The sequence below is a fragment of the Girardinichthys multiradiatus genome, chromosome 1 (assembly GCF_021462225.1).
Source record: "Girardinichthys multiradiatus isolate DD_20200921_A chromosome 1, DD_fGirMul_XY1, whole genome shotgun sequence".
NCBI lineage: Eukaryota > Metazoa > Chordata > Actinopteri > Cyprinodontiformes > Goodeidae > Girardinichthys > Girardinichthys multiradiatus.
Genome location: NC_061794.1, coordinates 43,876,619 through 43,903,660, shown reverse-complemented (window position 1 = coordinate 43,903,660; position 27,042 = coordinate 43,876,619). Strand labels below are relative to the sequence as shown.

General features: G+C 42.9%; 1 protein-coding gene across 2 annotated transcripts; it reads left to right on the top strand.

Annotated features, from left to right (window-relative positions):
* The first annotated feature begins 269 nt into the window (after nucleotides 1-269).
* On the top strand, nucleotides 270-26,640 carry LOC124873517 (monocarboxylate transporter 1-like). Of its 2 annotated transcripts, XM_047374226.1 has the most exons (6): nucleotides 279-420; nucleotides 5,765-5,969; nucleotides 8,246-8,528; nucleotides 21,008-21,151; nucleotides 21,236-22,042; nucleotides 24,751-26,640. In XM_047374226.1, exons 3-6 carry the CDS (start codon nucleotides 8,312-8,314, stop codon nucleotides 25,035-25,037), a joined length of 1,455 nt encoding a protein of 484 aa, XP_047230182.1. In that variant the 5' UTR covers nucleotides 279-420; nucleotides 5,765-5,969; nucleotides 8,246-8,311; the 3' UTR covers nucleotides 25,038-26,640. The 2 variants fall into 2 exon arrangements, with proteins under 2 accessions (XP_047230175.1, XP_047230182.1); XM_047374219.1 differs by lacking the exon at nucleotides 5,765-5,969 and having other exon boundaries at nucleotides 270-420.
* Nucleotides 26,641-27,042: the final 402 nt, after the last annotated feature.

The window sequence follows — 27,042 nt, the reverse complement described above, 5'->3', positions numbered from 1 at the left end:
GTATACCTTATATTATACCCTTAAGAGTGTAAGTATGTTGCAGGCCAGTTTAGTACCAATTGTCCCCCTTTGACTGTAGAGAAAGTTTCTAGGGTTAAATAAGAGGTGAGGATGTGTAAGCAGTCCTTGTAATCCAATTAAATGTTAAAACCTCTTGCCATCAGCTACGTGCCGCTTTGGCATTGCTCCGCCCTCTTCACGCACGTGTGTTCTGTCACCGCGGCTCTAACGGCTTCTTATACGCATGCGCCAGAAGTGGTTTGTAATGCCATCACCATCACCATCCTCTCCTGCTGGACAGTCTGAGGTCTGTGGTACCCGGAGCTACTGTCGGACCGCCGAGAGCAAGGACAGCGGGGGCGACTCTCTCACAGGGAGACACCGAGCGTCAGCCGGATACCGAGCCCAGGAAACCCCGCGGTGAGTAAACGTGGACTACCGTCACAGCGTGCTGCCCTGTGGCGTCACATTACAACCGTTTCTGAATAAAATTGTGTATGTTTTTCATTATGTTGGCAGCACAGCTTGGTTTTTACGACCTTTAATTAGCTAGGTAGGTTATCGTGTCATTAGCTCCGTGCGGGCAGCGCTCTGCCCTCCCCGCTTCCGCCGCTGCTTCGGTATCCCTCCGTTACGACACACAATTACATCAACCGGCCTCATTGGAGCGCTCCGTGGCGACGCAGCTTCGGTCACGGTGGCGTAATGCTGCCCGCATGGCGCTATTTTTACACCCACATGTGGAGAGAGAGGTGTCCGCTTCATAGCTGAGCAGCCGGACCGGGACGGTCCTGTAGGAAGCCGGCCTGAAACTCCCAACACCGTGAATCTCAGAGGCGTCTGAAGGTCACTGAGCTCCTCAGACATACCGACGAGCTCTTCTGTCTTCAAGTTATGGCCGCAACAGAAGTCTCAGACAGAAACGTGCCCCAGCTGGTGGCTCTGCTTACTTGCTTTTACATTAAACTTCATCTTAAAACATCTGTATAGAAAATGGTTCAGTTTATCATTTTAAGAAAACTGAAAACAGTCATAAGTATCTAATTTTTTTCTGTTCGGCCATAAGGAGTTCCCTGTAGGATAATTGAGCTGGAATTTTAGTTTACTTTTCACCCCGATATTTACGATGGTTTTAATGCAACAGGAAATTGTTTGTGTAGAATAATCCCGTGCATGGTTAACCAGTCAGTTTTTAGGTTTTAACTCGGTATTGAACAAATTCACTCCAGATTCCCATCAAAAAGAAGCTCTGCTATAAGAGGAAAACATTTGTCTCCACAGTCTTCCTCCTGTCATCATTTCATTGTGAGGCCTTGCAGCCTTTTTGTGACTCTTTTGCATATCAAGGGTAAGCTTCTTAGCATGTGTTGGGTGGATTGCATCCTCTTTTGTGGCCATTGTTTTCCATCCTTTCCATTGATTTCCCAAATGAGAAGTATTTAAACTAAATGTGACCTTGGAGACTTTAGGCCCAGCAGCATACCTTTACAGTGGTCAAGGAGTCCTGGTAACCCGGGTCTGTTCATGCAGAAGTAAAACCTCACACCGTTCAGGTTATTCAGATTATTTGTTTTAGGGCTGAAACAATTAATTGGATCAGTTATGAATAATTGATTATTGAATAACCGTCAACTAATTTAGTAATCAAATAGTCGTTAACTGGAGTATACAGACTCTAAAACATGCCTTTTTGCTGAAAGAACAACCCACTCATAGCAGTAATTAGACCAAAATTGTATAAAATATATATACATTTTGCATTTAAGATGATAAACCAGCCCTAATTTGTTTGTAATTCTAAATGTTTATGGATTTAGAAGGAATGTAACAGGATTTCATTTTATATTAAGACTTGCATCCTGTTTTTTCCATCTAATTCCTAGTTACTGTTTGATAGTAGGTGTATATTAAAGTGCTTACAGTAGATTACACAAAATGGTTTTAAATCATTAGTGGCCAAATTGCCTTCATAATGCCCACCTGGCAGGCATAAAGTGACACCTGGTTGGAAGGAACTCCATTTCTTACCCAGAAAATGTCTCATGAATGGACCAAGACCCCAACAGATGTCTGATGGCAGTTTACAACATGGGGAACTTCACGTCCAGTTGTATAGAATCTAAATCGATCCAAATTGAAATCTATCCCATTCAATCATATCGATTGACCTTCTCCCTCTCTATTCAAACAAGCACCAAATCTTGAAGCTTGGCTGTGATTCCACTTGGGTTGCAGCAGGGTTTCTGGTCTCTGGCCCACCAGCTTATCTATTCTGCTCAGAGCTGCAGGAGTTTCACTTGCCAACTCTGGGAGGTCAGAGCTCAATGGAAAGATCGCATGACGGCCAAATGCGCCGAGCTTGCAGGGAATCATTGTCCCAGAACAGCCCGAGCCGCCTGTTTATTAATAGGTGTGTAACCAAGAGATATTGTCTAATAGTGGTGCAGAAAGTGAGTGACTGCTGTGTCATTTTCAGTGCCCTTTGCTTCTCCTTTGGGCATAAATGTTCCTGGGGTGTTGGACCCTGAACCCTGACCTTTGTGAATGCCACGGTGTAACTGTGGCTACTCTTGTTTAGCGTCGTTGTTTTGTCTCCAGTGGCATAAGATTAAAAAGTACAAAGATGGAGCTCTACCCACAAAAACTCAACATCCCACGATGCATCCACAGATCTGAATAAGTGGGAATATTTTTTTGACCTTCACTTTGTGTGCTGTTGCACCTGAGAGGCCTCTGCCACTCTTGGTAGTCTGTGTGCTTTAGTTTTGAAATTAAAGCAAGATATTTTGTAAGCCACTCATCTATAACCAGATACTTTAATGCACAGACTCTTGTGTTAATACAGAAAGTTCCAAGTATTTGAAATCTAAGGTTCTGCCGTGTTGCTTCAGGCATATTTGTGACTCATTGCCCCTGATTTTAAATGAGGGGAACATGCTTTCGGGTGCTTTGTTATTGGATCTGGTCTTTGTTATCCTATCAGTTTAAAATGTTGCATTGTTGCCATGCACAGTGCATCAAGCGCTTTGTTGTTGCTACAAACAGCTGGTTTTTCCAGAAAATTGAAAGGATGTGGAAAATCAGTTGTTTGCCTTGAGTCTGTGTGAGTGTTTTCATGGCATCACAAGTTCTTCCACGTGACTGAATGAATTGATGTTGCTGAGTGGGGTGATTGTGTTTGTCACTACGCTCATAAAAAGCTGAGATTAAAATGTTTTCTACACCAATTGAGCTCTGTATGTTTTAATTGGATCAAATCCAGCAAGCAGCGAAAGTCGCAGCAGCAAAGGTTTATGGTCTGGTGGCAAAATAAATTGTGCTCACTCATTCCTTCAAGCAATAAAACTGAGGCTGCTAAAGGCTTTCTTCCTCTTTCTATTTCGCACTCATTTTTACTGAATGATGTCTATCTACTGTGTGTGAAAAGGCACAAAAAGCTTGAAAAATCATTTGAACTACAGAATTTCTATGTATTTAAAAAAGCCTTTTTTTATTTTAGCTGTTTTCATGTAAAGAACTTCAGGTAACTTTTGCCTCCCACTTCAATCTGAATGAAGCTTCTGTGATGTCTGAATGAATGCCCTCATTGAGAACTCCTCCAGGATTTGCCCCACTTTTACTGGCACCCACACACTGTACCGATGCCTTTCTGTGCTCCCCTCTGGAGCAGTGGGACCCCCGGGGGAAATGGCAGCGCAGCTCTAATCCCACTGGTCCAATTCTGCTTTACAGTAACAATGGGCCCTGTGGCACGATTCATTTTTACCCCACTAAAAAGACTTCAATTGGTCCCAGATACAGAACCTCCTTACTGGTGCTTTGGGTGGTTATGAATGTTTAAGATTTAAGACATTCCACCTTCCTTTGACCCACAGGACCCACAGCTGTCCAGTAACACCTCACATTTTTTATCTTCCACCTCAGCCCTAGACCCTTCTGCTTCTACATGTTTGCCTTCAACCATATCAGAAGATGATGATACATCCTTTGCTTCCCCCTTCCACGTGTGTCTCATAGAAGTCAGGTGAAGAGACAACTGGAGAGACTGAATAGGAATAAGGCTGCAGGTCCAGATCATGTCAGCCCTAGAGTCCTGAAGGCCTGTGCAGAGCAGCTCTGTGGGATTCTGCAGCACCTCTTCAACCTTAGCCTGGCCCAGAAGAAGGTTCCGGTGTTGTGGAAGACCTCCTGTCTTGTTCCGGTACCAAAGAAAACTCACCCATCAGTCCTCAATGACTATAGACCTGTTGCCCTGACATCCCACATCATGAAGGTCCTAGAGAGACTCCTGTTGGCCCACCTGAGTAAGCAAACAGTAAACCATCAGGATCTCCTTCAGTTTGCTTATCGCTGTGGAGTTGAAGTTGAAGATGCCATCATACACCTGCTTCAACAAACCCACTGTCATCTGGACAAAGCCAGCAGCACTGTGAGGATCATGTTCTTTGATTTCTCCAGTGCATTTAATACAATCCAACCTGATTTGCTTTGTCAGAAACTCCCGAAGACTCAGGTGGAGGCCTCAACAATCTCCTGGATTAAAGACTACCTGACGAACAGACCACAGTTTGTGAGACTGAAGGGTTGTGAGTCTAACCAGGTAGTCAGCAGCACAGGAGCACCACAGGGGACTGTACTCTCACCATTCCTTTTCACTCTGTACACCTCAGACTTCCAGTACAAGACAGACTCCTGTCATCTGCAGAAATACTCGGATGATTCTACAGTCGTGGGGTGGATCAGAGATGGACAAGAAGCTGAGTACAGGAAGGTGGTGGACCGCTTTGTGGCATGGTGTGGAAACAATCATCTCATTTTGAACGTGACTAAAACAAAGGAGATTATTGTAGATTTTAAGAGAAACAGCAATAAGTCAAAAACTATTTCTATCATGGGAGAAGAAGTGGAGGTGGTGGAGGAGTATGAATACATCGGTGTTCACCTGGACAACAGACTAGAGTGGAGATGCAACTGTGAAGCCATCTACAAGAAGGGACAGAGAAGACTGTACTTGTTGAGGAAGCTTAGGTCCTTTGGTGTTTGCAGCAAGATGCTGCATATCTTCTATAAGTCTGTTGTGGAGAGTGTGATCTCTTCTGCCATCATCTGCTGGGGAAGCAGCATCAGAACCAGGGACTTAAAAAAGCTCAACAAGCTGATAAAGAAGGCTGGTTCTGTTCTGGGGACTCCTCTGGAACCTCTGGAGATCATTGTGGAAAGACGGATTCTTCATAAAATGAAGAACATTATGGAGAACCCTGAGCATCTACTTCATGAGACTGTCCTACAACAACAGAGTGTCTTCAGTCAGAGGCTTCTTCAGATCTGCTGTAAGACGGAGCGTTACAGGAGATCCTTCCTGCCCACAGCCATCAGCATCTACAACGGCTCTTTGAGGAAACCGTCATAATATGAGCTATAAAAACATTTAATTTCCCTTTTGGGATTAATAAAATATTTTTGAATTTGAATTGAATTGAATTGGGTATAGTAGGGTACCACTAAGCTTCTGGAATGGCCCTGTATATTTAGTTTAAGTTGAGGCTGCAGCAGCGCCCCCTACACTTATCACATTCCTGTTCAGAACAAGAAGCCTGAGCTGGGTCTGAGGTTGAGGCCTCACTCCTGAACACACAGCTGCTTAAGCTAACAGTGAAGAGCAGGAAACTGTTAGAGGAGGGGTTGTTTTTGTCAGATGTTGAACCAGATGTGTGATCTGCTGTAGAAACCCATCTTGTTTTCTCCTTTTTTCTTTTTTTTTTAGTTGCAGCTCGACTCCCAACTGGTCGGTGCTTTACTCAGATCAGCTGGTGGTTCAGAGGGAACGTTTGCTTTAAGGTGTGAGAGTGTGCTGAAGCTGGATGGGGCCATCAAGTGTATGAGCAACACAAGAAGACCAGCAAGTGTTTGACAGGTTTACTCTGGAGCCCCTGGGTGACCTTTTGCTGCATAATTGGCACTTCTTTAAGGTCAGAATAGATGAGAGGCACATGTACTGTCATGATTTAGTTTGATATTTAGTGGGATTTTATAACCCACGCCATTCAGTGTGTTAAAGGGATCAGTTTCTGTGTTGGAGGGGGTGTAGCCTTTGTACTGAGTGATTGACTCGACCTCAAGTGCTCTTAGCTGCATAAACACTGCTACTCGTAGCTGATATCTGAGGTAATTCTGCGGTTTTATCCAGCTGGTTCTGAGGCGTTCAGAGTAATGCAAGCACCTTCTGAACAAAGTCTTAACGAGGAAGAGGAACTGCCTTCATTTCTCTGCACATCTTGGTGTTTGTAGGTCATATCTGGGACTATTTCAGGACCCAATAGTTCAAGCAAGAGAACCTTAATCACCTCTAAACAGTCTCTGGTACTCCTTGTGTTCTGGTGGTGCTGGGGGTGTGTCATAGGGTCAGATTATTTTCATGCTGGTTCCACTGGACAGGTGGTTTGAATGTGACGCTTCCATTTTGAAAGTTATGACACGTGTGTGTGTGTGTGTGTGTGTGTGTGTGTGTGTGTGTGTGTGTGGTAATGTAAGCCCTCAGCTGAGCTCATAGGCTGAAATGTACAACGTGTTTTGCGTTCTGCAATGTTCAGCCCGAATGGGGCCAAGTTGAGGGTCCATCTGTACTTAGTCTTCACTAATACCCCTGAAGGTAATGTGGAAACATTTGAGCCCACACCACATCCCGTCTGGAACCACAGACCAGAACCTTAATGTAGGCCCATCGGGGAGGGGCTACTTACTGATGTTAAAAAATGTAAAGCATAGTTTTCATTTTCTGTTGTGCAACACCATAATAAATCTTGCTTAAATTAGCCCACATACACTGATCAGGCATAACATTATGGCCACTGAATTAAATAACACTTAAGATTAAAATGCAGGGATCCTAAGATGTCTATGAAAGTGCTTATTTCCAGGCTTGGATAAATATGGGAAAATACATTTTGGAATGAGTTTTTTTTTTTTGTCAGTTTTCTAAAATATAAAAGCCTATTGTTAATGCAGTGCATTTATATTGTTTCTAGCATATGTTTTATGATTGGCTACATTACATGATGACTTTGAGGTTTTATCCATCAACATTTTGCTGTTGACATGACTGATCTGTTCTGTGGAAACGGTTACGCATCATGTGAAGCTGAAATTAGTCCTTTTTTTTTTTTTTTTTTCCTTGACTGGTTTAGCAGGGCTGTTTGTGGTGAAGTTATAGGAAGCTAAATGTTCAGCTGATGCAAGTGAAAGCAGAGGCGTGTCCTCAGCCTGAGCTGCAGTATTAACAGGTCATTCTGACGGCATGGCGGTGTAATGATTGTTGGAGGGTGGTTGTTTACAGCCTGATCCAAGCTAAAAGCCTTGTTAGGACCCTGACCCTTTGTTGTTAATTAGCTCCGACAAGGCTGGCCTCCACTGTGCCCTGGCTTACACTGTCTGGTGGCTCTGCTGGCCTCTTGTTTTAACCCAAAGCGATCTATTCTCCCATGCTGCTTGTTATTTGTGTAGGATCCTGTTATTCTGCAGGGGACTGTGGCATGGACACTGGCTGCCATTTAAGGAAAATGACCCAAACAGAAGCAGAGTTGCTGTCAGAGCAGATCATAAATAGCAGTTGCATGTGACCTAAATAAGGGAAAAGGATATTTTGATGGAAGAGGTTCTGGCATTGTGCATGCTTACACACTGTAATTGTGTCCAGGGATACTGGGACACTTAAAGCAGCGTGTTTATCTGCTGCGGCAGAACCAGCTAAAATAAAGCTTATAAACTCAACACGTCTACAAAGGTGAAAAAGAAATGGGGTGTCGACCTCTTTTCCGACTGAAAACGGTGTTTAACGGGAATGACTTCAGAAGCTATGACTGCGCTGATGTGCAAGGGATTTTATTTGTGGAGAAAACCTCAGCTGCAGGAGCTTTCCAAGCAGTTCTTCGATGTAGCTCCTGTAACTTTCTATTTTCACAGTTTTAGGGCAGTGTTGAGCCTCCAGAAACTGTACACAGTGTGATTAATCGCAGTCTTTGAAGCTACTGGGTCCATCCATCCATGTCTGCAGAAACTAACCTTGTTCAGAGTAAGGAGAACATGTGGATGCAACCACAGAAGTCCAGGCTTGACTCATCTCTCTCGTCACACGTTTAATTTTACAGCTGCTTTGGATAAAATGCTAGAAACTCTGTGAGAATGATGGAAATGTTAACACTACATTCTATTTACTAGTTTAACCACTCTGCTTTGTTTTTCCACACAGGTGCTGTTTTGTAACCTGATCTGAGCTGTTCCCGCACCATCATCTGCTTCATCTTCCTGAGCAGACATGCCTCCTGCAGTGGGTGGGCCGGTGGGATACACCCCACCTGAAGGAGGCTGGGGCTGGGCTGTGGTGGCAGGTGCCTTCATCTGCATCGGCTTCTCCTATGCCTTCCCAAAGTCCATCACAGTGTTCTTCAAAGATATCGAAGTCATCTTTGATGCCACGCCAAGCCAGGTCTCCTGGATTTCCTCAATCATGCTGGCTGTCATGTACGGCGGAGGTAAGTCGACCAGGTGCTCCCGAACTCAAATCACAACTGTTCTTATTTTATAGCTTTTGGGTTGCATAGAACCACCCATAGTTGGGCCCACTCTGGTGATTGATGGTGTTGCTTTTTGGATTAGCCAGTCCAAACTGCAAGTTTTCTGTATTATAGGCTTTGCAAAAGTGTTGTAGCCTTCTTTCAACCAGCTGACCGGCAGTGCATTCTTTTGGCACTTCTGAAATCTCATTAAAAGGACTTTGAAACATAAGAATTGTATCAGAGTTTTTGGCCTTTTTAAAACTCTGCATACCTTGATACCATAAACCAGCCCATGCCTTGTGGTTTTGTTTTATTTTTGTTTTTATATAAGGTTTGGTTAAAAAATAAAAGTGTTCATTTATTGCAGAGCTATTCAGGTGTGCATATTTTTTCAGCTTTTTTGTTTTTGCTGCACCATCGGCCTCTTATTTAAGCAGATAGAAAGTGATGTGGAGAAACGGGTAAGACCTGCAGCACAGGTCTCTGAGGTTGCGAGCTCTACCACTACGCCCCACGTAGCAATCAGGGCTTCATATTTTTAAACTGTATGAAAATGCAGCAGAGTCTTGTTAAGTCTGGTTATTCATTGCACTTTTGGGACCTTTTAGACTAATATAAGATCAAATGTAAAATACTGAACCTCCATTTATAGTGTTTGAATAAAGTGACCAGAGAACCAGGAACCCGTATTATGGATCATGCAGATAATACCAAAGAGTTTGAATATTATGTGGGAATTCTTGGAAAAACTATTTCTCTTGGCTATTAATTTACTAATTTGTTAGCCATGTAAATATTAGCTAAAATGTAAAGTTAAAATGCAAAAAATACAGTATTTGGCTGAATAATTTTGCCCTGCCCATAACATTTTTGGGATGTCAGTTTTTATATTGAAGGAGCCGATTCTCACTTTCTTCATGAAGAAAACTGCCTTCTGAGAGCCAGAGTAGTTCAGACTTGTCTCCTGATCATGCATGAACCTCTGCGGGTTTATGAGAAAGTGTCAGGTTAATTTCAAACATTTAAGGAAGAAAATTACTTGAACAGTGACTTCTGAAGTTAAGAATGAAGACATTTAGCCTTGAATTCTTTAATATAAGGTGCGTTGTTTAGTTGTTTCTGTAATGTTCAGCAGGTGAATCCTGTCCTGCAGGCTGAGCTGTCTAATGCCACCCTGTTGGGGCTCAGCCTAGATTATCCTGAGAGGTAGACTCCGAGAAGCCTTGTTTAACAGTGAAACAGGATTACCAGAACACTTGGTTTATGATCAGCTTGATTTCTTGAATTGATCTCATAAAACGGCTCATTTTGTCAAGGATCAGGCGTGACGTTCTGGGTTCTTAACGGGCTTCAACCTTTCACCCTTCAGTGAAGCCAGAAGAGAACATGCTTTATCTTCTTACCCTTCCTCGTTCACTCACTTGAGCAAGCCAAGGTGTGATCCATGACAATGTAGAAATGTATGCTTAGGTTTGCTTGCATTCAGTGTTACAACACAGGCACTTGTTCGTTCTGATGCAATCCAGCTGAAGCTTCTGGAGAAAGTCCACACAGCGGCTTAATGACGACCTATCTCAGGAGTTGGAGTCTGGCTTTTACCCCTGGCGTGCTTTTATTCCTGGTGTTAAAACAATCAAATATGTTGGGTTCGTGTGAAGTTGAGCAACGCAGTCTGATTGCATTGGCTGAACTGTGTGCAAAGCAAATGTTTGAACTTCATCTCATTGTTTTTTTTTGGGTATTATAAAATGTGTAACCTCCAGTTCTCCTTTCTGGTTTAACAAGGACTTTGTGAAGGCCTGGGGCTACATCTTGAAACGAGTCTTTACCAAAAGAATCTGAAAAATGTAAAAGGACAAGATGTCGATGGGCTTATCTTCTGCTGCTGAATAATTTGAAGTACAGTGTCGAATAAATGGGACATCTGACAACCTTGAGCAACAGGAGTTATTCTTACAATGCTTTCATCTCTGTGGATCAAACGTGTCTGTAGCTAAAAATCAGACATGTTTTTCATTCTACTATATTTATCTTCCGGTTGGATCTTGACAATTGATTGACAAACTATACATAAAGGATAAAAGCTGACCGCATATCTGGAACTTAATAATTTGCTCGTCTTTCAGCTTGATCATTTCGCTGAAGTGAAAAAACTTTTGATCCTAAGAGCAAGGTCAGAGGGCTCTGGTATACAGCTGCTGGCGGTGAAAGTCAGAGCCCTGATCACTCTGGGATGTTGCTCTGCGGACCTGGACGGCCATGGAAGAACATTGAAATGATTTCTGTGATGATTTAACCGATATGTAAATCATTATCCATCTGAAAGACGATAAAACAAATCAGTTTTCTGGCAGAGTTTACCTGATTTCTTTTCCTTTTTAAGAATTGCCATTCACTGTAACAAGGTTACTGGAGGCCTTTGGAATAGAAACAGGCCCACAGCATCACAGATCCTCCACCATGGTAAACATTAGGCATTTTTGTTTGCCCAGTTTTATTTTACACCAAACCCACCAAGAGTGTTTGCTGAAGGGCTCAATCTTTGGCTTGTCCGACCCAACTCACAGTTCCAGAAGTCCAGGTAGAAGATTGTGAACCCTGCAAATGTTTTCTACAGTGTTCCTCTTCTGTGCCAGTTTTAGCAGCAATGTTCTGCAGGCAGCGATTTATACAGGTCCTTCTCAAAATATTAGCATATTGTGATAAAGTTCATTATTTTCCATAATGTCATGATGAAAATTTAACATTCATATATTTTAGATTCATTGCAAACTAACTGAAATATTTCAGGTCTTTTATTGTCTTAATACGGATGATTTTGGCATACAGCTCATGAAAACCCAAAATTCCTATCTCACAAAATTAGCATCTTTCATCCGACCAATAAAAGAAAAGTGTTTTTAATACAAAAAACGTCAACCTTCAAATAATCATGTACAGTTATGCACTCAATACTTGGTCGGGAATCCTTTTTCAGAAATGACTGCTTCAATGCGGCGTGGCATGGAGGCAATCAGCCTGTGGCACTGCTGAGGTCTTATGGAGGCCCAGGATGCTTCAATAGCGGCCTTTAGCTCATCCAGAGTGTTGGGTCTTGAGTCTCTCAACGTTCTCTTCACAATATCCCACAGATTCTCTATGGGGTTCAGGTCAGGAGAGTTGGCAGGCCAATTGAGCACAGTGATACCATGGTCAGTAAACCATTTACCAGTGGTTTTGGCACTGTGAGCAGGTGCCAGGTCGTGCTGAAAAATGAAATCTTCATCTCCATAAAGCTTTTCAGCAGATGGAAGCATGAAGTGCTCCAAAATCTCCTGATAGCTAGCTGCATTGACCCTGCCCTTGATAAAACACAGTGGACCAACACCAGCAGCTGACACGGCACCCCAGACCATCACTGACTGTGGATACTTGACACTGGACTTCTGGCATTTTGGCATTTCCTTCTCCCCAGTCTTCCTCCAGACTCTGGCACCTTGATTTCCGAATGACATGCAGAATTTGCTTTCATCCGAAAAAAGTACTTTGGACCACTGAGCAACAGTCCAGTGCTGCTTCTCTGTAGCCCAGGTCAGGCGCTTCTGCTGCTGTTTCTGGTTCAAAAGTGGCTTGACCTGGGGAATGCGGCACCTGTAGCCCATTTCCTGCACACGCCTGTGCACGGTGGTTCTGGATGTTTCTACTCCAGACTCAGTCCACTGCTTCCGCAGGTCCCCCAAGGTCTGGAATCGGCCCTTCTCCACAATCTTCCTCAGGGTCCGGTCACCTCTTCTCGTTGTGCAGCGTTTTCTGCCACACTTTTTCCTTCCCACAGACTTCCCACTGAGGTGCCTTGATACAGCACTCTGGGAACAGCCTATTTGTTCAGAAATTTCTTTCTGTGTCTTACCCTCTTGCTTGAGGGTGTCAATAGTGGCCTTCTGGACAGCAGTCAGGTCGGCAGTCTTACCCATGATTGTGGTTTTGAGTGATGAACCAGGCTGGGAGTTTTAAAGGCCTCAGGAATCTTTTGCAGGTGTTTAGAGTTAACTCGTTGATTCAGATGATTAGGTTCATAGCTCGTTTAGAGACCCTTTTAATGATATGCTAATTTTGTGAGATAGGAATTTTGGGTTTTCATGAGCTGTATGCCAAAATCATCCGTATTAAGACAATAAAAGACCTGAAATATTTCAGTTAGTGTGCAATGAATCTAAAATATATGAATGTTAAATTTTCATCATGACATTATGGAAAATAATGAACTTTATCACAATATGCTAATATTTTAAGAAGGACCTGTATATTTTTTGTATCTGCATTGAAGCAACTTGCTGTCAGGGGAAGAACAAACGTTGAATGATCCTAAAACTGCACAGAGGCTGCAGAACAAATCCTGACCTAGCAAGGATCACAAGGGTGGCCTCAATACCTGATAGGTTTATTTTCAGTCCAGCCGACACAAAGAAGAACCAGCTGTCCTGAACTTCTCCTCTTGGATAAAGACTGGTCCAGTTCCAGGAGGAATCAAGTTTCCCTTCTCATCTCCAACACAAAGAGAGCTCTTTCCTTTCACTAGGACTTTTAGGTTCTTTGTGTTTACTCTGTTCATTTTCCCATACTCATCCTTTCTCAGCAGAGAAGACAGCCTTCCTGCCTGCAGTGGTTTTAATAAAGTGAGGAAAAACTAAAGGAGTAAAACGGGAGGAGTAGAAATTGCGTAACAGGAGCCTAATGTTGAAGTGTAGTTTCACCTTGTACTGAACCTTTTTTTTTTTTTTTTTTCCTCTTGATTTCCTAATTAAATGTTACTCCCAGTTACCGTTACCAAGATTGCTGAAACTATAGTTGAACAGAAGCTGAACTGGAAATCTGTCTCAGCCGTTTGACTCACTGACTGGCTGGTTTATGTGAGGTAACGCACGTACACACTCTGACTTCCACAAAGGTAAAAAAAAAAAAAAAAGCCACCTCGTCATTGAGGCCGACGTCAGACGGCTGAGTCGTTATGCAAACAGGATGCTCCACACGGTGGTTCAGATGATTTGGACAGAGGTTCTGCTCTGAATATATAAAGGGGGATTTTTATTTACCCTCCTTCTTTTAGCAAAGGATTAACACACCCTTTGTGTTCGGATGGCTATTCAAAACGCCACATTGTGCATTAATAATTGACTGGAGCACTGATGGATCGAGATCCCACTCAGATAGATGAGCAGAGATCTTCTCTGTGCTTCTGGGAGGTGAGGTTAATGTGGTGATTAGAGAGGAAAGTACTGCAGCCAGTTTGATTTGTTAAAATTTTTATTTTGTGGTTATCATTGTGGTATCTTACCACACAGCCATGATGAAGAAAATATCTGTCACATGTCCCCTCTGCTGCTGCAGCAACAACGGACCGTTTGTCCTTCAGACCATCCGCCCTCGCTCCATTGTTGCCACTCCAAGCTAACAATGTTGAGCCTGGTTCTGGTGACCGTAAGACACAAATAAGGCACATACTCGGTGTAGACGGGTGGAGAGGAGTAAGGACCTCCAGGCCAATTGGTGCCTTCATGTTGATTCAGTCTCTCTTCTTTAGGCTTGTAGCGGTGAAGTGCAGCTAAATGGTATCATTTTCTTCACTTTCTGTAGAGCTTCATTTAAAGTTCATTTAATCCGTCCAGTAAAAGAGACGAAGGCGATTACTTGTAATGACCGTTAGTTGGTTTAGGTTTTCCTAATCTTCTTGGCTCTGGAGGTGTTTACTAACAAGCATGATCTGGAGCTATTCCTGTAGCTTCGAGGCGTTCTGTTTGAGGGAAGAAGAGGTTTTGTAGCTGGTCGGAGCCTGCAGAGTGGGCCCGCTGACGTAAAAGCTGATTTCTGAGGCAGTCTGTATGTGGAAACTGCTCTGGATGGACGTGTGTCAGTTTGTGCTCAGGATTGGGCAGTTTAACATGAGATTGGACTTGTCAGCCACCTAAAATGTGTTTAAAATATATTATCATACAGCACAGATATTGTGGTAAATTAATAAAACGTAAAGCCATAAATGGGGTAGAAGTAATGGCCAAACATCTCCTAAACTGAAGAAAGTGGATATTGTCTTTTTATTACTGGTGCAGATAGTGGATAAAGTCTACACACCCTTGTTTAAAAAAGCAAGATTTTCACCTGGAGGCCCTAATTTCCTTCATCTTTCCACTTCTAATGTGGGGAAATTCCTATATAATAAAAAAGTTGCTATAACGGTTATATGTGAACACACCTGGTTTAAGCATAAAGTCTCTACGTTTATGATTAACGTTGGATCCAAAACCACTGCATCATCAAACAAACACCATACCCTCAGTCAAACAGTAGTGGCAGTATCATGCTGTGGGCTTTTCTAACCCTTTACCATTCAGATCTGACCCAAAGCCTTGAGATTTTTTTTTTTTTTTGTTATGCATACATCCAAACTCAACAAGTATGGCTTCACAAGAAGAAATTTGTACTGTTCAACCAGATTATTGCAGCTTTTTTTTTCTGTTTCCACGAATATTTATACATATGTTGCATTAAATGGTAGAAAACCTCGTTTTTTACTTCATAAATGCCTGTAATTTTAACAGTGAGCCACTGTACATGGGGAATGCACACAAACACTACGACCAAAGGTTAGTCAGCAGAACGTTTTAACTGGCCAGGCAGGAATCAGCGTATCAGTTTCCCCAGATCGGTTCTGATCAGCGATGAAGTTCCGAAAATCAGTTTTCCATAAATGCATCAAAACTAGAACTGCACAATATATTGAATCAAGACTGCCCAGATGTAATATTTGTTTAGCACAATGTATTTCAGTTGTCAGCCTGAGTCTGCACATTGTTATATTTGTACACTTGAAAGGACTAGAACTGACCTGAATGTCCAAACCCGGCTGGTGGATAATGCTGAATGGTAAAAACCTAAACGTGTCAGGAAAAAGCAGATTAATCGAAATGTTGTCACAGTATCGGTTAAGCTCCTGATACTGTGCCGCCATATTTTAAACTGGAAGCTTTCTTCTTCTGGTGCCTAAACGACCAACACGGTCTTTTATGCATCTTTGTTTTGACTTTTTAACCAGATGATGGCTAAAAATATGCTGTTGTGCCTAAATAGGGAAAAGTCCATTTCTGTTGGTACAAAGTTTGAATTAAACACAAATGTGTTTGAGTCCCTAGAAAGGAATCAGAACCGGTGGTTCAGACAGGAGTCTGACATCTGTATCGACCATGAAAGGACTGATCGGTGCATCTCCAGCTTAGTTTGTGGCCACTGGTTGTAGATCTGCTGATTCAACTGGATGTTGGTGCCTGAATCTTCTGAAAGTTCCAGTTATGAATATGAGGTTGTGTTGCAGAACCCGGAGAACCTTAGAGAACAGTTGATGGAGGTTCTTCTGTCTGTTGCTTTGCTACATGTTAATCTGTTCTTTTAAAAGCTGAATTGCGACGAGGCAGGTTTACGAGTCACTGGAGCAGACCCAGTCAGCTTTCCCTGCTGTATCTCCACTCTGTAACTGGCGGACTGAATCGTCACCCCTCTGTAACGCTTCAGATGGTCCATCAGCATAAACGTTTGCTGTCCCGTTAACGGGCTGAATGAAATCAACAAAGAAGAGTCTCCTCCTTGTCAGGTTGTGCTTTAATAAATAACCTGAAGCTGCAGAGTGAGAAGCGTAGCTGCTATATTTAGCGACAAGAAGCTAATCGTGGCTCCTCTTAATCTAGATGTTGACTGGCTTGTAGATTCCTGGGAAGGGGAAGTCGGGTCTTTACGTGCTCTGCTTGAGTTCCCTTTAGAGTGAAGATTAGTGGAAAAAACACTTTATGTAATATCGGTTCTCAGCCAGACTTGAACAAAGACTCGGACGTTGTGTGTTTGTTTTTTGTTTTTTTTAGCTCATCCAGCTTCAGTTGTCCTCTTTGGGCTTGTGGTTGTGGAAATGCAGCCATCCATGTGTTCTGTGCTGTAACTCGGTGACCTCTCTGGTGCGAGTGCAATGCAGAGCCCCTCCACCCTGAATGTGGCAGCCCTCCAGCACAGAGTGCCAGCACTCACAGCCTCAGTGACAGACACAACAGAGAAGTGTCTTCTAGTGGTATGTGTTTCTGTGTGTTGGACTGCGTGCTCGTGCATCCACAGCGCCGCTGACCTCTACAGTCTTCTGCCAAGTTTCAAGGGCAAAGCTGCCATATTCTGAGGGCCTGGGGCCTGCTGAGGGGGACGTAAGGGGGACCTGGATCAGTGTTGCTTCTGAGATCAGCTCTATTTTACTCCCGTTTCTGTTCCAGCCTTCTCCAGTGATCTCACTTTTTAAACAGATCTATGATCCCATTTTCTGAGGTGGGTAAAGGATGCTGGGTGGTGTGATTGATGAGCGGCTGCAAAGCTTGATAAGTCTCTGCTTTTCTGACAGAAACTGGGAAAGCTAATCCAGTGACTACATTCCAGGTTATAACTAGAAATGTATTATGTGAACCTCTGAGGGGGGTGAGGTATTTGTAGAGATCCAAATTCAAGTCGAGTTGTATCCACCTTAAGAGAGAAGGCTCTGATTTACTGTTAAACCATTTATTCTATCCCTACAGTAACCTTAAAAGTTGCATCTTGTATTAATCAGTGTGGTTAAGGGGGTTAGCATTGCTAACGGCACCTGTGTGTAGAGATGAGACCCTCTCGTTAGCATAGCTTTCAGAAAGACCAACACTTCAACATCCAGCTGGTTTTATGACTCGATGAAACGAACGTTGCTGCGGTACATTCAGTCTCCTGTTCTTGCAGCCTGGCTGGACAGCAGACATGCCTCTACAGAAAGGGAAGCTCCAGGATCTTCCTACAGATTCTTCAAACCTTGTTTTTTTTAAACACCTCGGTGATGCTGAAAATGACAGTCGCCTCACTCGGTAACTGCTTCCACGCAGAAGAGGGTTGCTGTTGGTGCGTCCTCCTAACACTCTGGTTTATTGCATTCACAGATAGGAAGGCATGTCGGCCTTCTAGTTTCTGACCAGACATCCTTCAGTCAGAACTTACAGATTCAGGTCACCGGCCGATTTCTCTGCATCTCTAAGGTCCAGCTTCAAGATAAAGTTTAGCCCTCGTTTATTTTTTAGGTCTTTGCAGCCTGCCTCAATATTTTTTCAAACCCCAGCATTATTGTCCAGTTGTACTTGTGCCTTTTAGGTAGAAAACAAATTTGATGTCAGCAGTTCTCACAAATGGTAAATATTGAGTTTTTTTTTTGTTTCTGCTGCTAAAGCAAACAAAACAAAGTAGAAAACAAAACCAAGCAGAAAACAAAACCCAAGTAAATTTTGGGGAGAACTGGAGCGATCCTCTGGATCCTCAGCATGGCTGTTCAGAGCTCCTGGTTAGGATCTGCAAGCCTGGGTTTTATTTTACATCCAGCAGTCTGTGAGAGTCTGTCAGCTTGGATCCATCTGGAGGCTCATTCGTTGTGGTTCACGTAGATCTTGCTCATCTCACTTCCTACTGCGCTCAACTGTTTCATCACTTCCCGTTTTTCTATATTCAGCACAATCTAACTTGTGCAGTTGGTCTGTTATGTTAAAATGGCGCCCTCTGCTGGTGGATCGATGGATTGTTTGTGTCCACATTTTTATCTTGGATCATAAAGTTTCCCTCCTTCCCACTAGAAGGTTTCTGATGTGATCGTAGCAGTCAGGTGTTTTCTTAATATAAAGGAGGGTGCAGAACATGTCTGTGCTGTTTCGTTCTGGTAAATGTCCGTCTAGGTCCAAACCTTGGAGTCCGTTGGACACAATGTATTTTAAAGATAGCCACACACATTAGGTTTCAACATATTACATTTTTTTTTTTTTTCAGTTTATGAATGTTACTTCCAGTCCTCTCCATTTAAAAACAAGAGTAGATAAAATGTTTTTTGATGTGTCTTGACAATTGATAAATTATTTATATATATGTTTTTTACAATAAAAGGACAAAAAACGAACATTGATCCTAATCAATTTGTCCAAACCCATTACATAACGTTTTGATTTTACAGTACAGGGGAAAAAAATATATTCAATCAGAAAGCAATTTCAATGTGAACAAAAAAAAGTATTACAAGGACCCAAAATGCATTTTAAATGGGAGTCAAAGACACAAAAACCACCAAAGAACACACATGAAGTTTAAAAGGCAAATGAAAAACCTGTAAAATCAACAGCCAGCCTAAATTGTGTAATCTTTGCATCAACAAATAACAGATTGCAAAGTGAAAATGTCCAGGAAGTGAGAAGTGTTGTCGCAGCATTGACTGCATGTTTAGGCTTGGTTAGTCTTACAGGGTGCATTTTAATTTCTGTGTAGATTTACATTAAATGAAAACATATTGACTTTTTTTAATAGAGCACAATGTCCGTGTGTGAATTATCACAAATGTCTGTTTGGATGCAATAATTTGTAGGATATTATATTTAATTTGTGTTGCTGCTCTGCATATCGACTCGCTTGATGCCCACAGGAGTATTTCTGCGGTGGCAGAGATGCTGGAGTGGGTGGAGAGACTTCATGAATTGGCTAACTTCACTGAAAAAACCCAAAAGATCAGAGAGGCAGTCAGCACCTCCACATCAACTCCAGGACCAAAGTTGTCTCCAACTAGAACTGATTTTGACAAAGTGTCCCAATTTCACCAAATAAACTACAAAATCTTAGAAGAAATCGTACAGCAACTAAGCTCTTCTTCCTGCTGTCTCGATGTTTTACCCACAGCTTTCCTTAAGAAAGCTTTGCCTGTAATAACATCTGATTTAACACAAATAATAAACACGTCCCTTTTGTCAGGTGTTTTCCTCCAGGCCCTGAAAGCAGCAATTATCAAACCTTTATTGAAAAAGAGCAACTTGGACAAGCTGCTACTACAGAACTACAGGCCTATATCAAACATCCCCTTCATCAGTAAGATTATTGAAAAATCTGTGTTTCAGCAGTTAAACAACTTCCTAACAACGACCAACCGCTTCGATGTCTTCCAGTCAGGCTTCCTGCTCACCACAGTACAGAGACGGCTCTTGTCAAGGTGTTCAATGACATCCGTATAAATGCAGACTGTGGAAGAACCACAGTGCTGGTGTTATTGGACCTTAGTGCAGCATTCGACACTGTTGATCACTCCATTTTATTAGAGCATCTGGAAAACTGGGTCGGCCTTTCTGGTACAGCACTCAACTGGTTTAAATCCAACTTGAAGGACAGGGACTTTTTTGTGTCAGTAGGTAACTTTACATCAGAGACCACAAAAATCACATGTGGCGTTCCCCAAGGGTCCATCTTAGGGCCCCTTCTATTCAATATCTACATGCTCCCCCTAACTCAGATTTTAATAAACAACAACGTAAGTTATCATAACTATGCAGACGACACACAGCTATACGTTACGATGTCACCAGGTGACCATGAACCCATTCAAGCGCTGGGTAAATGCTTAGAAGAAATCAATGCTTGGATGTGCCAAAATTTTCTTCAGCTGAATCAAAACAAAAGTAATAATCTTTGGACCAAAGGAAGAGCATTTAAAAGTTAGCACACAGCTTCAGTTAATACAGCTAGAAACCACCAGTCAGGCTCGAAACCTGGGTGTAGTGATGGACTCAGACCTGAACCTTCAGAGGAACATAAAGACAGTAACTAGGTCGGCCTTCTATCACCTAAAGAACATCTCCAGGATTAAAGCACTAATGTCTCAGCAGGACCTTGAAAAACTAATTCATGCGTTCATATTTAGTAGAATTGATTACTGCAACGCCGTCTTCACAGGTCTGCCTAAAAAGTCAATCAGACAGCTGCAGTTGATCCAGAACGCTGCTGCCCGCGTCCTCACTAGAACTAAGAAAGTGGAGCACATCGGCCCGGTTCTAAAGTCCCTACACTGGCTTCCTGTAGCTCAGAGAATAGACTTTAAAATACTTCTGTTAGTCTATAAATCACTGAATGGCTTAGCACCAAAATACATTACAGACTTGTTGTCAGTGTATCAACCAGCCAGACCTCTCAGGTCTTCAGACTCAAATCTACTCTGCAGAACCAGAACCAGAACCAAACATGGAGAAGCAGCTTTTAGTTCTTATGCTCCACTAATCTGGAATAAACTCCCAGAAAACTGCAAAAGCACCGAAACCCTAAGTTGCTTTAAATCAAGATTAAAAATCTTTGTTTAGAGTGGCCTTTGACTGGGCCATCTAAACACTGTTAATTGCGTTTTCAGTTCAATTTTCCTTTCATTTTCTTATCCATCATTCTATTCTCTATATTTTATTTCTTAATTACCTCAGCTTGATTTTCTGTATCATTGTAACGTTTTTCCTCATGCACAGCGCCTTGAGTGCCTTGTTGCTAAAAAGCGCTATATAAATAAACTTGACTTAATCATAATTGACGGTTAATATAACTAATGCATCAAGCTGGATTGTTGATCTCTTTATTTCTCATGTCCAATTCAGGTCCAATCAGCAGCATCCTAGTGAACAAATATGGCAGCCGACCAATAATCATCGCCGGCGGCTGCCTGGCAGGTTCGGGGCTGGTTGCTGCTTCTTTCTGCAACACTGTGGAGCAGCTGTACTTCTTCATTGGAGTAGTAGGAGGTAAGTGTTTTTTGATTTAGCTCTGCTTCCTGATTCCTCTTTGTTTTCTCCTCGGTTAACCTCCTCTCAATGTTCTCTGCTCAGGTCTGGGACTAGCATTCAACCTGAACCCCGCCCTCACCATGATCGGTAAATACTTCTACATCCGCCGGCCCATTGCCAACGGCATCGCAATGGCAGGGAGTCCGGTGTTTCTATCCACCATGGCGCCTATCAACACATGGCTGTACGACGAGTTTGGCTGGAGAGGCAGCTTCCTGATCCTGGGTGGACTGTTGTTGAACTGCTGCGTGGCCGGCTCTCTGATGCGTCCCATCGGACCCAAACCTCAGCCTGCCACGCCGGATGCTGAGGCAGGAGATGCCAAAGGAGCTCCAGCTCAGCCCAAGAAGACAGTGTTTCAGACCATCAACGCCTTCATTGACCTTACGCTCTTCAAGCACCGCGGCTTCCTGCTCTACCTGTTGGGAAACGTCATCATGTTCTTCGGGCTCTTCTCCCCACTCGTCTTCCTCTCTAATTATGCCAAGAGTAAGGAGATCAGTAAGGAAAAGGCTGCCGCCCTCCTGTCCATAATGGCTTTCGTCGACATGTTTGCCCGGCCATCCATGGGGTTGCTGGCGAACACCAAGTGGGTCCGGCCCAGGGTGCAGTACTTCTTCGCTGCTTCTGTTCTCTACAATGGCGTGTGTCACGTGTTTGCGCCGCTTACGAAGGACTTCACTGGATTTGTGGTGTACGCCGTCTTCTTCGGCTTCGCCTTCGGCTGGCTGAGTGCGGTGTTGTTTGAGACGCTGATGGACCTGGTGGGAGCCCAGAGGTTTTCTTCAGCCGTGGGTCTGGTCACCATAGTGGAGTGTGCACCTGTGCTGCTGGGACCTCCTCTAACAAGTAGGTGTTTCCAGCGCAGGATGGGTGGCGTTAAAGTGGCATTGCAACTATTTTATCAGTACACAGAAGCTGTTAATGCATTTTTAAGTATATAAAAAAATATGGATTTTTTTTTTTCAATATGATAAACTCCTATCTAAAAGTATCTGAAGCAAACATGTGGAAGAAGGTCCTCTGCTCAGAGCTGACCAAACCCCGGCTCAGTGGCCTACATGCAAAATGCTCTGTGGGATGGAACACAAATGCTGTACATCACCCTAAGTATGCCTTCCTCCAGGGTAAAAAGGTAGTGGCAGCATCATGCTGGGGGACAACCAATCAAAGCAGATGGCATGATGGATGGGAGCTAAATACAGACCAAGCCTGGTAGAAAAAGGCTCCTAAAGATCTGAGAAGGGTAGATGCAGGACACTGACCCTAAACATGCAACCAAAGCTACAAAGGAAAGGCTTGTCTGATTGGCCTAGTCAAAGTTCAGGTCTAAATCTAATTAAGAATCTGACAAGACTTAGAAACTGATGTTCACAGGTGCTCTCCTTCCAATCTGACTTTGTGTCCTGTTGGGAAGAAAAATGGGTAAAACGTTCAGTCCCTGAATGTTCAAAGCTGGTGGAGATGTACCCCAAAGGTCTCTGGAAGGCTAAAAAACAAGTTCACAAATTTTTAAATATCTTTTTTTTTTTTTCTTCTTCTTCTAGAGAGTCACTATTCTGCATGACATTGTCGGTATAAAAAATCCCAATAAAATACAGTGAGGTTTGAGGAACACGACAAAATGTGCAAGAGTTAAAGTGATAAATGTACAGGTCCTTCTCAAAATATTAGCATATTGTGATAAAGTTCATTATTTTCCATAATGTCATGATGAAAATTTAACATTCATATATTTTAGATTCATTGCACATTAACTGAAATATTTCAGGTCTTTTATTGTCTTAATACGGATGATTTTGGCATACAGCTCATGAAAACCCAAAATTCCTATCTCACAAAATTAGCATATTATTAAAAGGGTCTCTAAATGAGCTATGAACCTAATCATCTGAATCAACGAGTTAACTTTAAACACCTGCAAAAGATTCCTGAGGCCTTTAAAACTCCCAGCCTGGTTCATCACTCAAAACCCCAATCATGGGTAAGACTGCCGACCTGACTGCTGTCCAGAAGGCCACTATTGACACCCTCAAGCAAGAGGGTAAGACACAGAAAGACATTTCTGAACCAATAGGCTGTTCCCAGAGTGCTGTATCAAGGCACCTCAGTGGGAAGTCTGTGGGAAGGAAAAAGTGTGGCAGAAAACGCTGCACAACGAGAAGAGGTGACCGGACCCTGAGGAAGATTGTGGAGAAGGACCGATTCCAGACCTTGGGGGACCTGCGGAAGCAGTGGACTGAGTCTGGAGTAGAAACATCCAGAGCCACCGTGCACAGGCGTGTGCAGGAAATGGGCTACAGGTGCCGCATTCCCCAGGTCAAGCCACTTTTGAACCAGAAACAGCGGCAGAAGCCCCTGACCTGGGCTACAGAGAAGCAGCACTGGGCTGTTGCTCAGTGGTCCAAAGTACTTTTTTCGGATGAAAGCAAATTCTGCATGTCATTCGGAAATCAAGGTGCCAGAGTCTGGAGGAAGACTGGGGAGAAGGAAATGCCAAAATGCCAGAAGTCCAGTGTCAAGTACCCACAGTCAGTGATGGTCTGGGGTGCCGTGTCAGCTGCTGGTGTTGGTCCACTGTGTTTTATCAAGGGCAGGGTCAATGCAGCTAGCTATCAGGAGATTTTGGAGCACTTCATGCTTCCATCTGCTGAAAAGCTTTATGGAGATGAAGATTTCATTTTTCAGCACGACCTGGCACCTGCTCACAGTGCCAAAATCACTGGTAAATGGTTTACTGACCATGGTATCACTGTGCTCAATTGGCCTGCCAACTCTCCTGACCTGAACCCCATAGAGAATCTGTGGGATATTGTGAAGAGAACGTTGAGAGACTCAAGACCCAACACTCTGGATGAGCTAAAGGCCGCTATCGAAGCATCCTGGGCCTCCATAAGACCTCAGCAGTGCCACAGGCTGATTGCCTCCATGCCACGCCGCATTGAAGCAGTCATTTCTGCAAAAGGATTCCCGACCAAGTATTGAGTGCATAACTGTACATGATTATTTGAAGGTTGATGTTTTTGTATTAAAAACACTTTTCTTTTATTGGTCGGATGAAATATGCTAATTTTGTGAGATAGGAATTTTGGGTTTTCATGAGCTGTATGCCAAAATCATCCGTATTAAGACAATAAAAGACCTGAAATATTTCAGTTAGTGTGCAATGAATCTAAAATATATGAATGTTAAATTTTCATCATGACATTATGGAAAATAATAAACTTTATCACAATATGCTAATATTTTGAGAAGGACCTGTACATTGGAAAGGAAGTGTGTCCGGTCGCTAAATCGCTGCAGAATCATTGTTTAAATCAAGATGATTCTACGAATCGAGACATTTCCACAGCTCTAGTTTTAATCTTATGACTTTCCTCTGCTTTAGTCTGCTGATTGTTGCTCACTCTCATTTAACTCCCATTTGCCATGATCCTTGTAGTGAAAGAAATAATGACCAAATTAATCAGAATCCTCCGTAAAAATTAGAAACAGGACTCATTTTTAAAGCTGGGTCCAAACCATGAGTTTTAACCTTCCCCTGTTTTCTCCTCCAGGTACTTTCTACAACTACTACCATCATTATGACTACACCTACCTGACCTGTGGCATCATCCTCATCGTCTCCAGCATCTTCCTGTTTGTCGGAATGGGCACGAACTACCGCCTGCTGGACAAGGAGAAGAAAGAGCAGGAGAGAAAGGAGCGTGAGGAGCCCAAGGAGGAACGCACCGCCATGTTGGAAGCTCCTTCGCAATTGAAATCTGACGAAGCGGCGGACAAAGACGACTCGGGCACCAAAATGATGGTCGATGTCGCCAAGATGGATGAGGACACTCTGTGAAGCTGACAGACTGACTCGAGGAACACGCACACACACAAACACACACGCACGCACGCACAAGAGCAGCAGTCACAGCCACGCACCCTCCTACACAACCCTGAGGCCATAGCAACAGTGTTCCTCTTTATAGTATCAGAGCGGCGCCTCGTCCCGCTCGGGACGCTGTATTTTCCGTGCCTTTGGAAAGCTCAACGCTCCGGGAGCACAGGTACCTTTTTTCTATAGTAGACTCAGACGGTTAACAAACAAAAACTTTCTCTCAGGGTCTGGAGCTGCTGCAGACTTTCAGAATTTCACACACTTCTCCTTATAAACTCCTCAAACGGAGTACAGACCGAGAGCCCATTTTATTTTACTAACGGTTCCCCCTCAGTGTTCTGCGTTCGTGTTGCTTCACTGTAAGGGCTGCTTGTAGACAAAAAGCTCGCTTCCTGTTATTGTAGGGACATACATCTGCTAGGTGTGAGCGTCGCGGCTGCAGAGCACACTTTAAAGGCAGGAGGGAAGTCTAGATTACTAACACGGGGAACGGTGTATTTTATTAGGTAGGCAACGTGTTTTTAACCTTTTTATGGTGACGAGACGGACTATAGAGAGCAGGTCTGCAACCATCTGACTGTCCCGGTTTCTGATATATTGTATTAAATCTTCCACACAGAGCAGCTCATCCTGTAACGTAAAGATGAGATGAACAAAAAGCATCTGGCCTCTTCTGTCCAGCCGATTTCACCGTGGTCCACCTGCAGGATGAGACTCCTCCCAGTATTAACACCAGTTTGGAGCTGTGTACCCTGACTGGGCTAATGGTGGTGCACCGACTCACTCACATGTTGGCAGTAATTAGGATTACAGCATAAAATTTGATCTTTAGCCATTTTTTATGACAATCCCGACTGGAAGTTGGTTTTAAATGTTTTAATGTATTCAGAGTTGAACTGTAGCCAGGTTTCATCAGTTTAGTTTTCATCTGGAACTGAACAAAATGTCATATCACATGAAGTCAAAGAGGAGAAACTCTCAGGTTGTCTTTTCTGGACTGTTTGGATCCAGAATGGATGGATCAGAAGTTTAGGGGTGTGTTTTTATGTTTTTAGGCCATAATAGTAGAACACTACTACTACTTCAGTCCATTGCCCCAGCTCCTCCTCCAGTTGCACACAACCAAATGGAAGAGGTCAAACTGTTTGGGGCAGTACTGGTACTAATGGGAGGCTGTTTGGTTTGTCTTTCTGTTCTTGCTGAATTATCCACCTGTCCACGTGATTGAATTTGACCCGCATCTCTTCAGCACCATGGATGGATCATCTGCAGAGAGGCCGGCTGTCTAAGTGTGTACACATTCCTCTGCTCTCAACCCACATGTTCCTTCAGTCACAGCAGACAGAAATTATTTTTTTATAGAAATTGAGGCACACTGAAACCACAAAGTTTAACTTGTTTTTGTTAAATGGTACTGTATTTGGTCACAGCACCTTTTTTCTGTTTTTAAAACGATGAACAAATACTTGTTACGTTTCTGGAAATTTGTTCTTTAGTTGCAGTGGGAGTTTCATGTTTTGTGTGTTTCTGGCTGTTCATGAATAAACGGTTTTTATGACTTAAACAGACTTGATGGATTTTCTTTATTTAGAAAATCTAAACGTTTAATAAATTTGTTGCCATTTTAGTACAGTAGGTTCTACGTATAGACCCAAAGAACAGATGAGTCGAGGTGCCAAAGCACAGTTCTGGTCTAATGTTTACATTGGTTTATCTTAAGCCCAAACGTTTAGATTTTAATCTAATCTGACTGGATTTTAATTACACATGTGGACAAAATTGTTAGTATGCCTCAGTTAATTAAAGAAAAACCCACAATGGTCACAGAAATAACTTGAATCTGACAAAGGTAATAATGAATAAAAATTCTATGAAAATGAATAAATGAAAGTCAGACACTGCTTTTCAAACATGTTTCAACAGAATAATTTTTAAAAATAAACTCATGAAACAGGCCTGTACATAA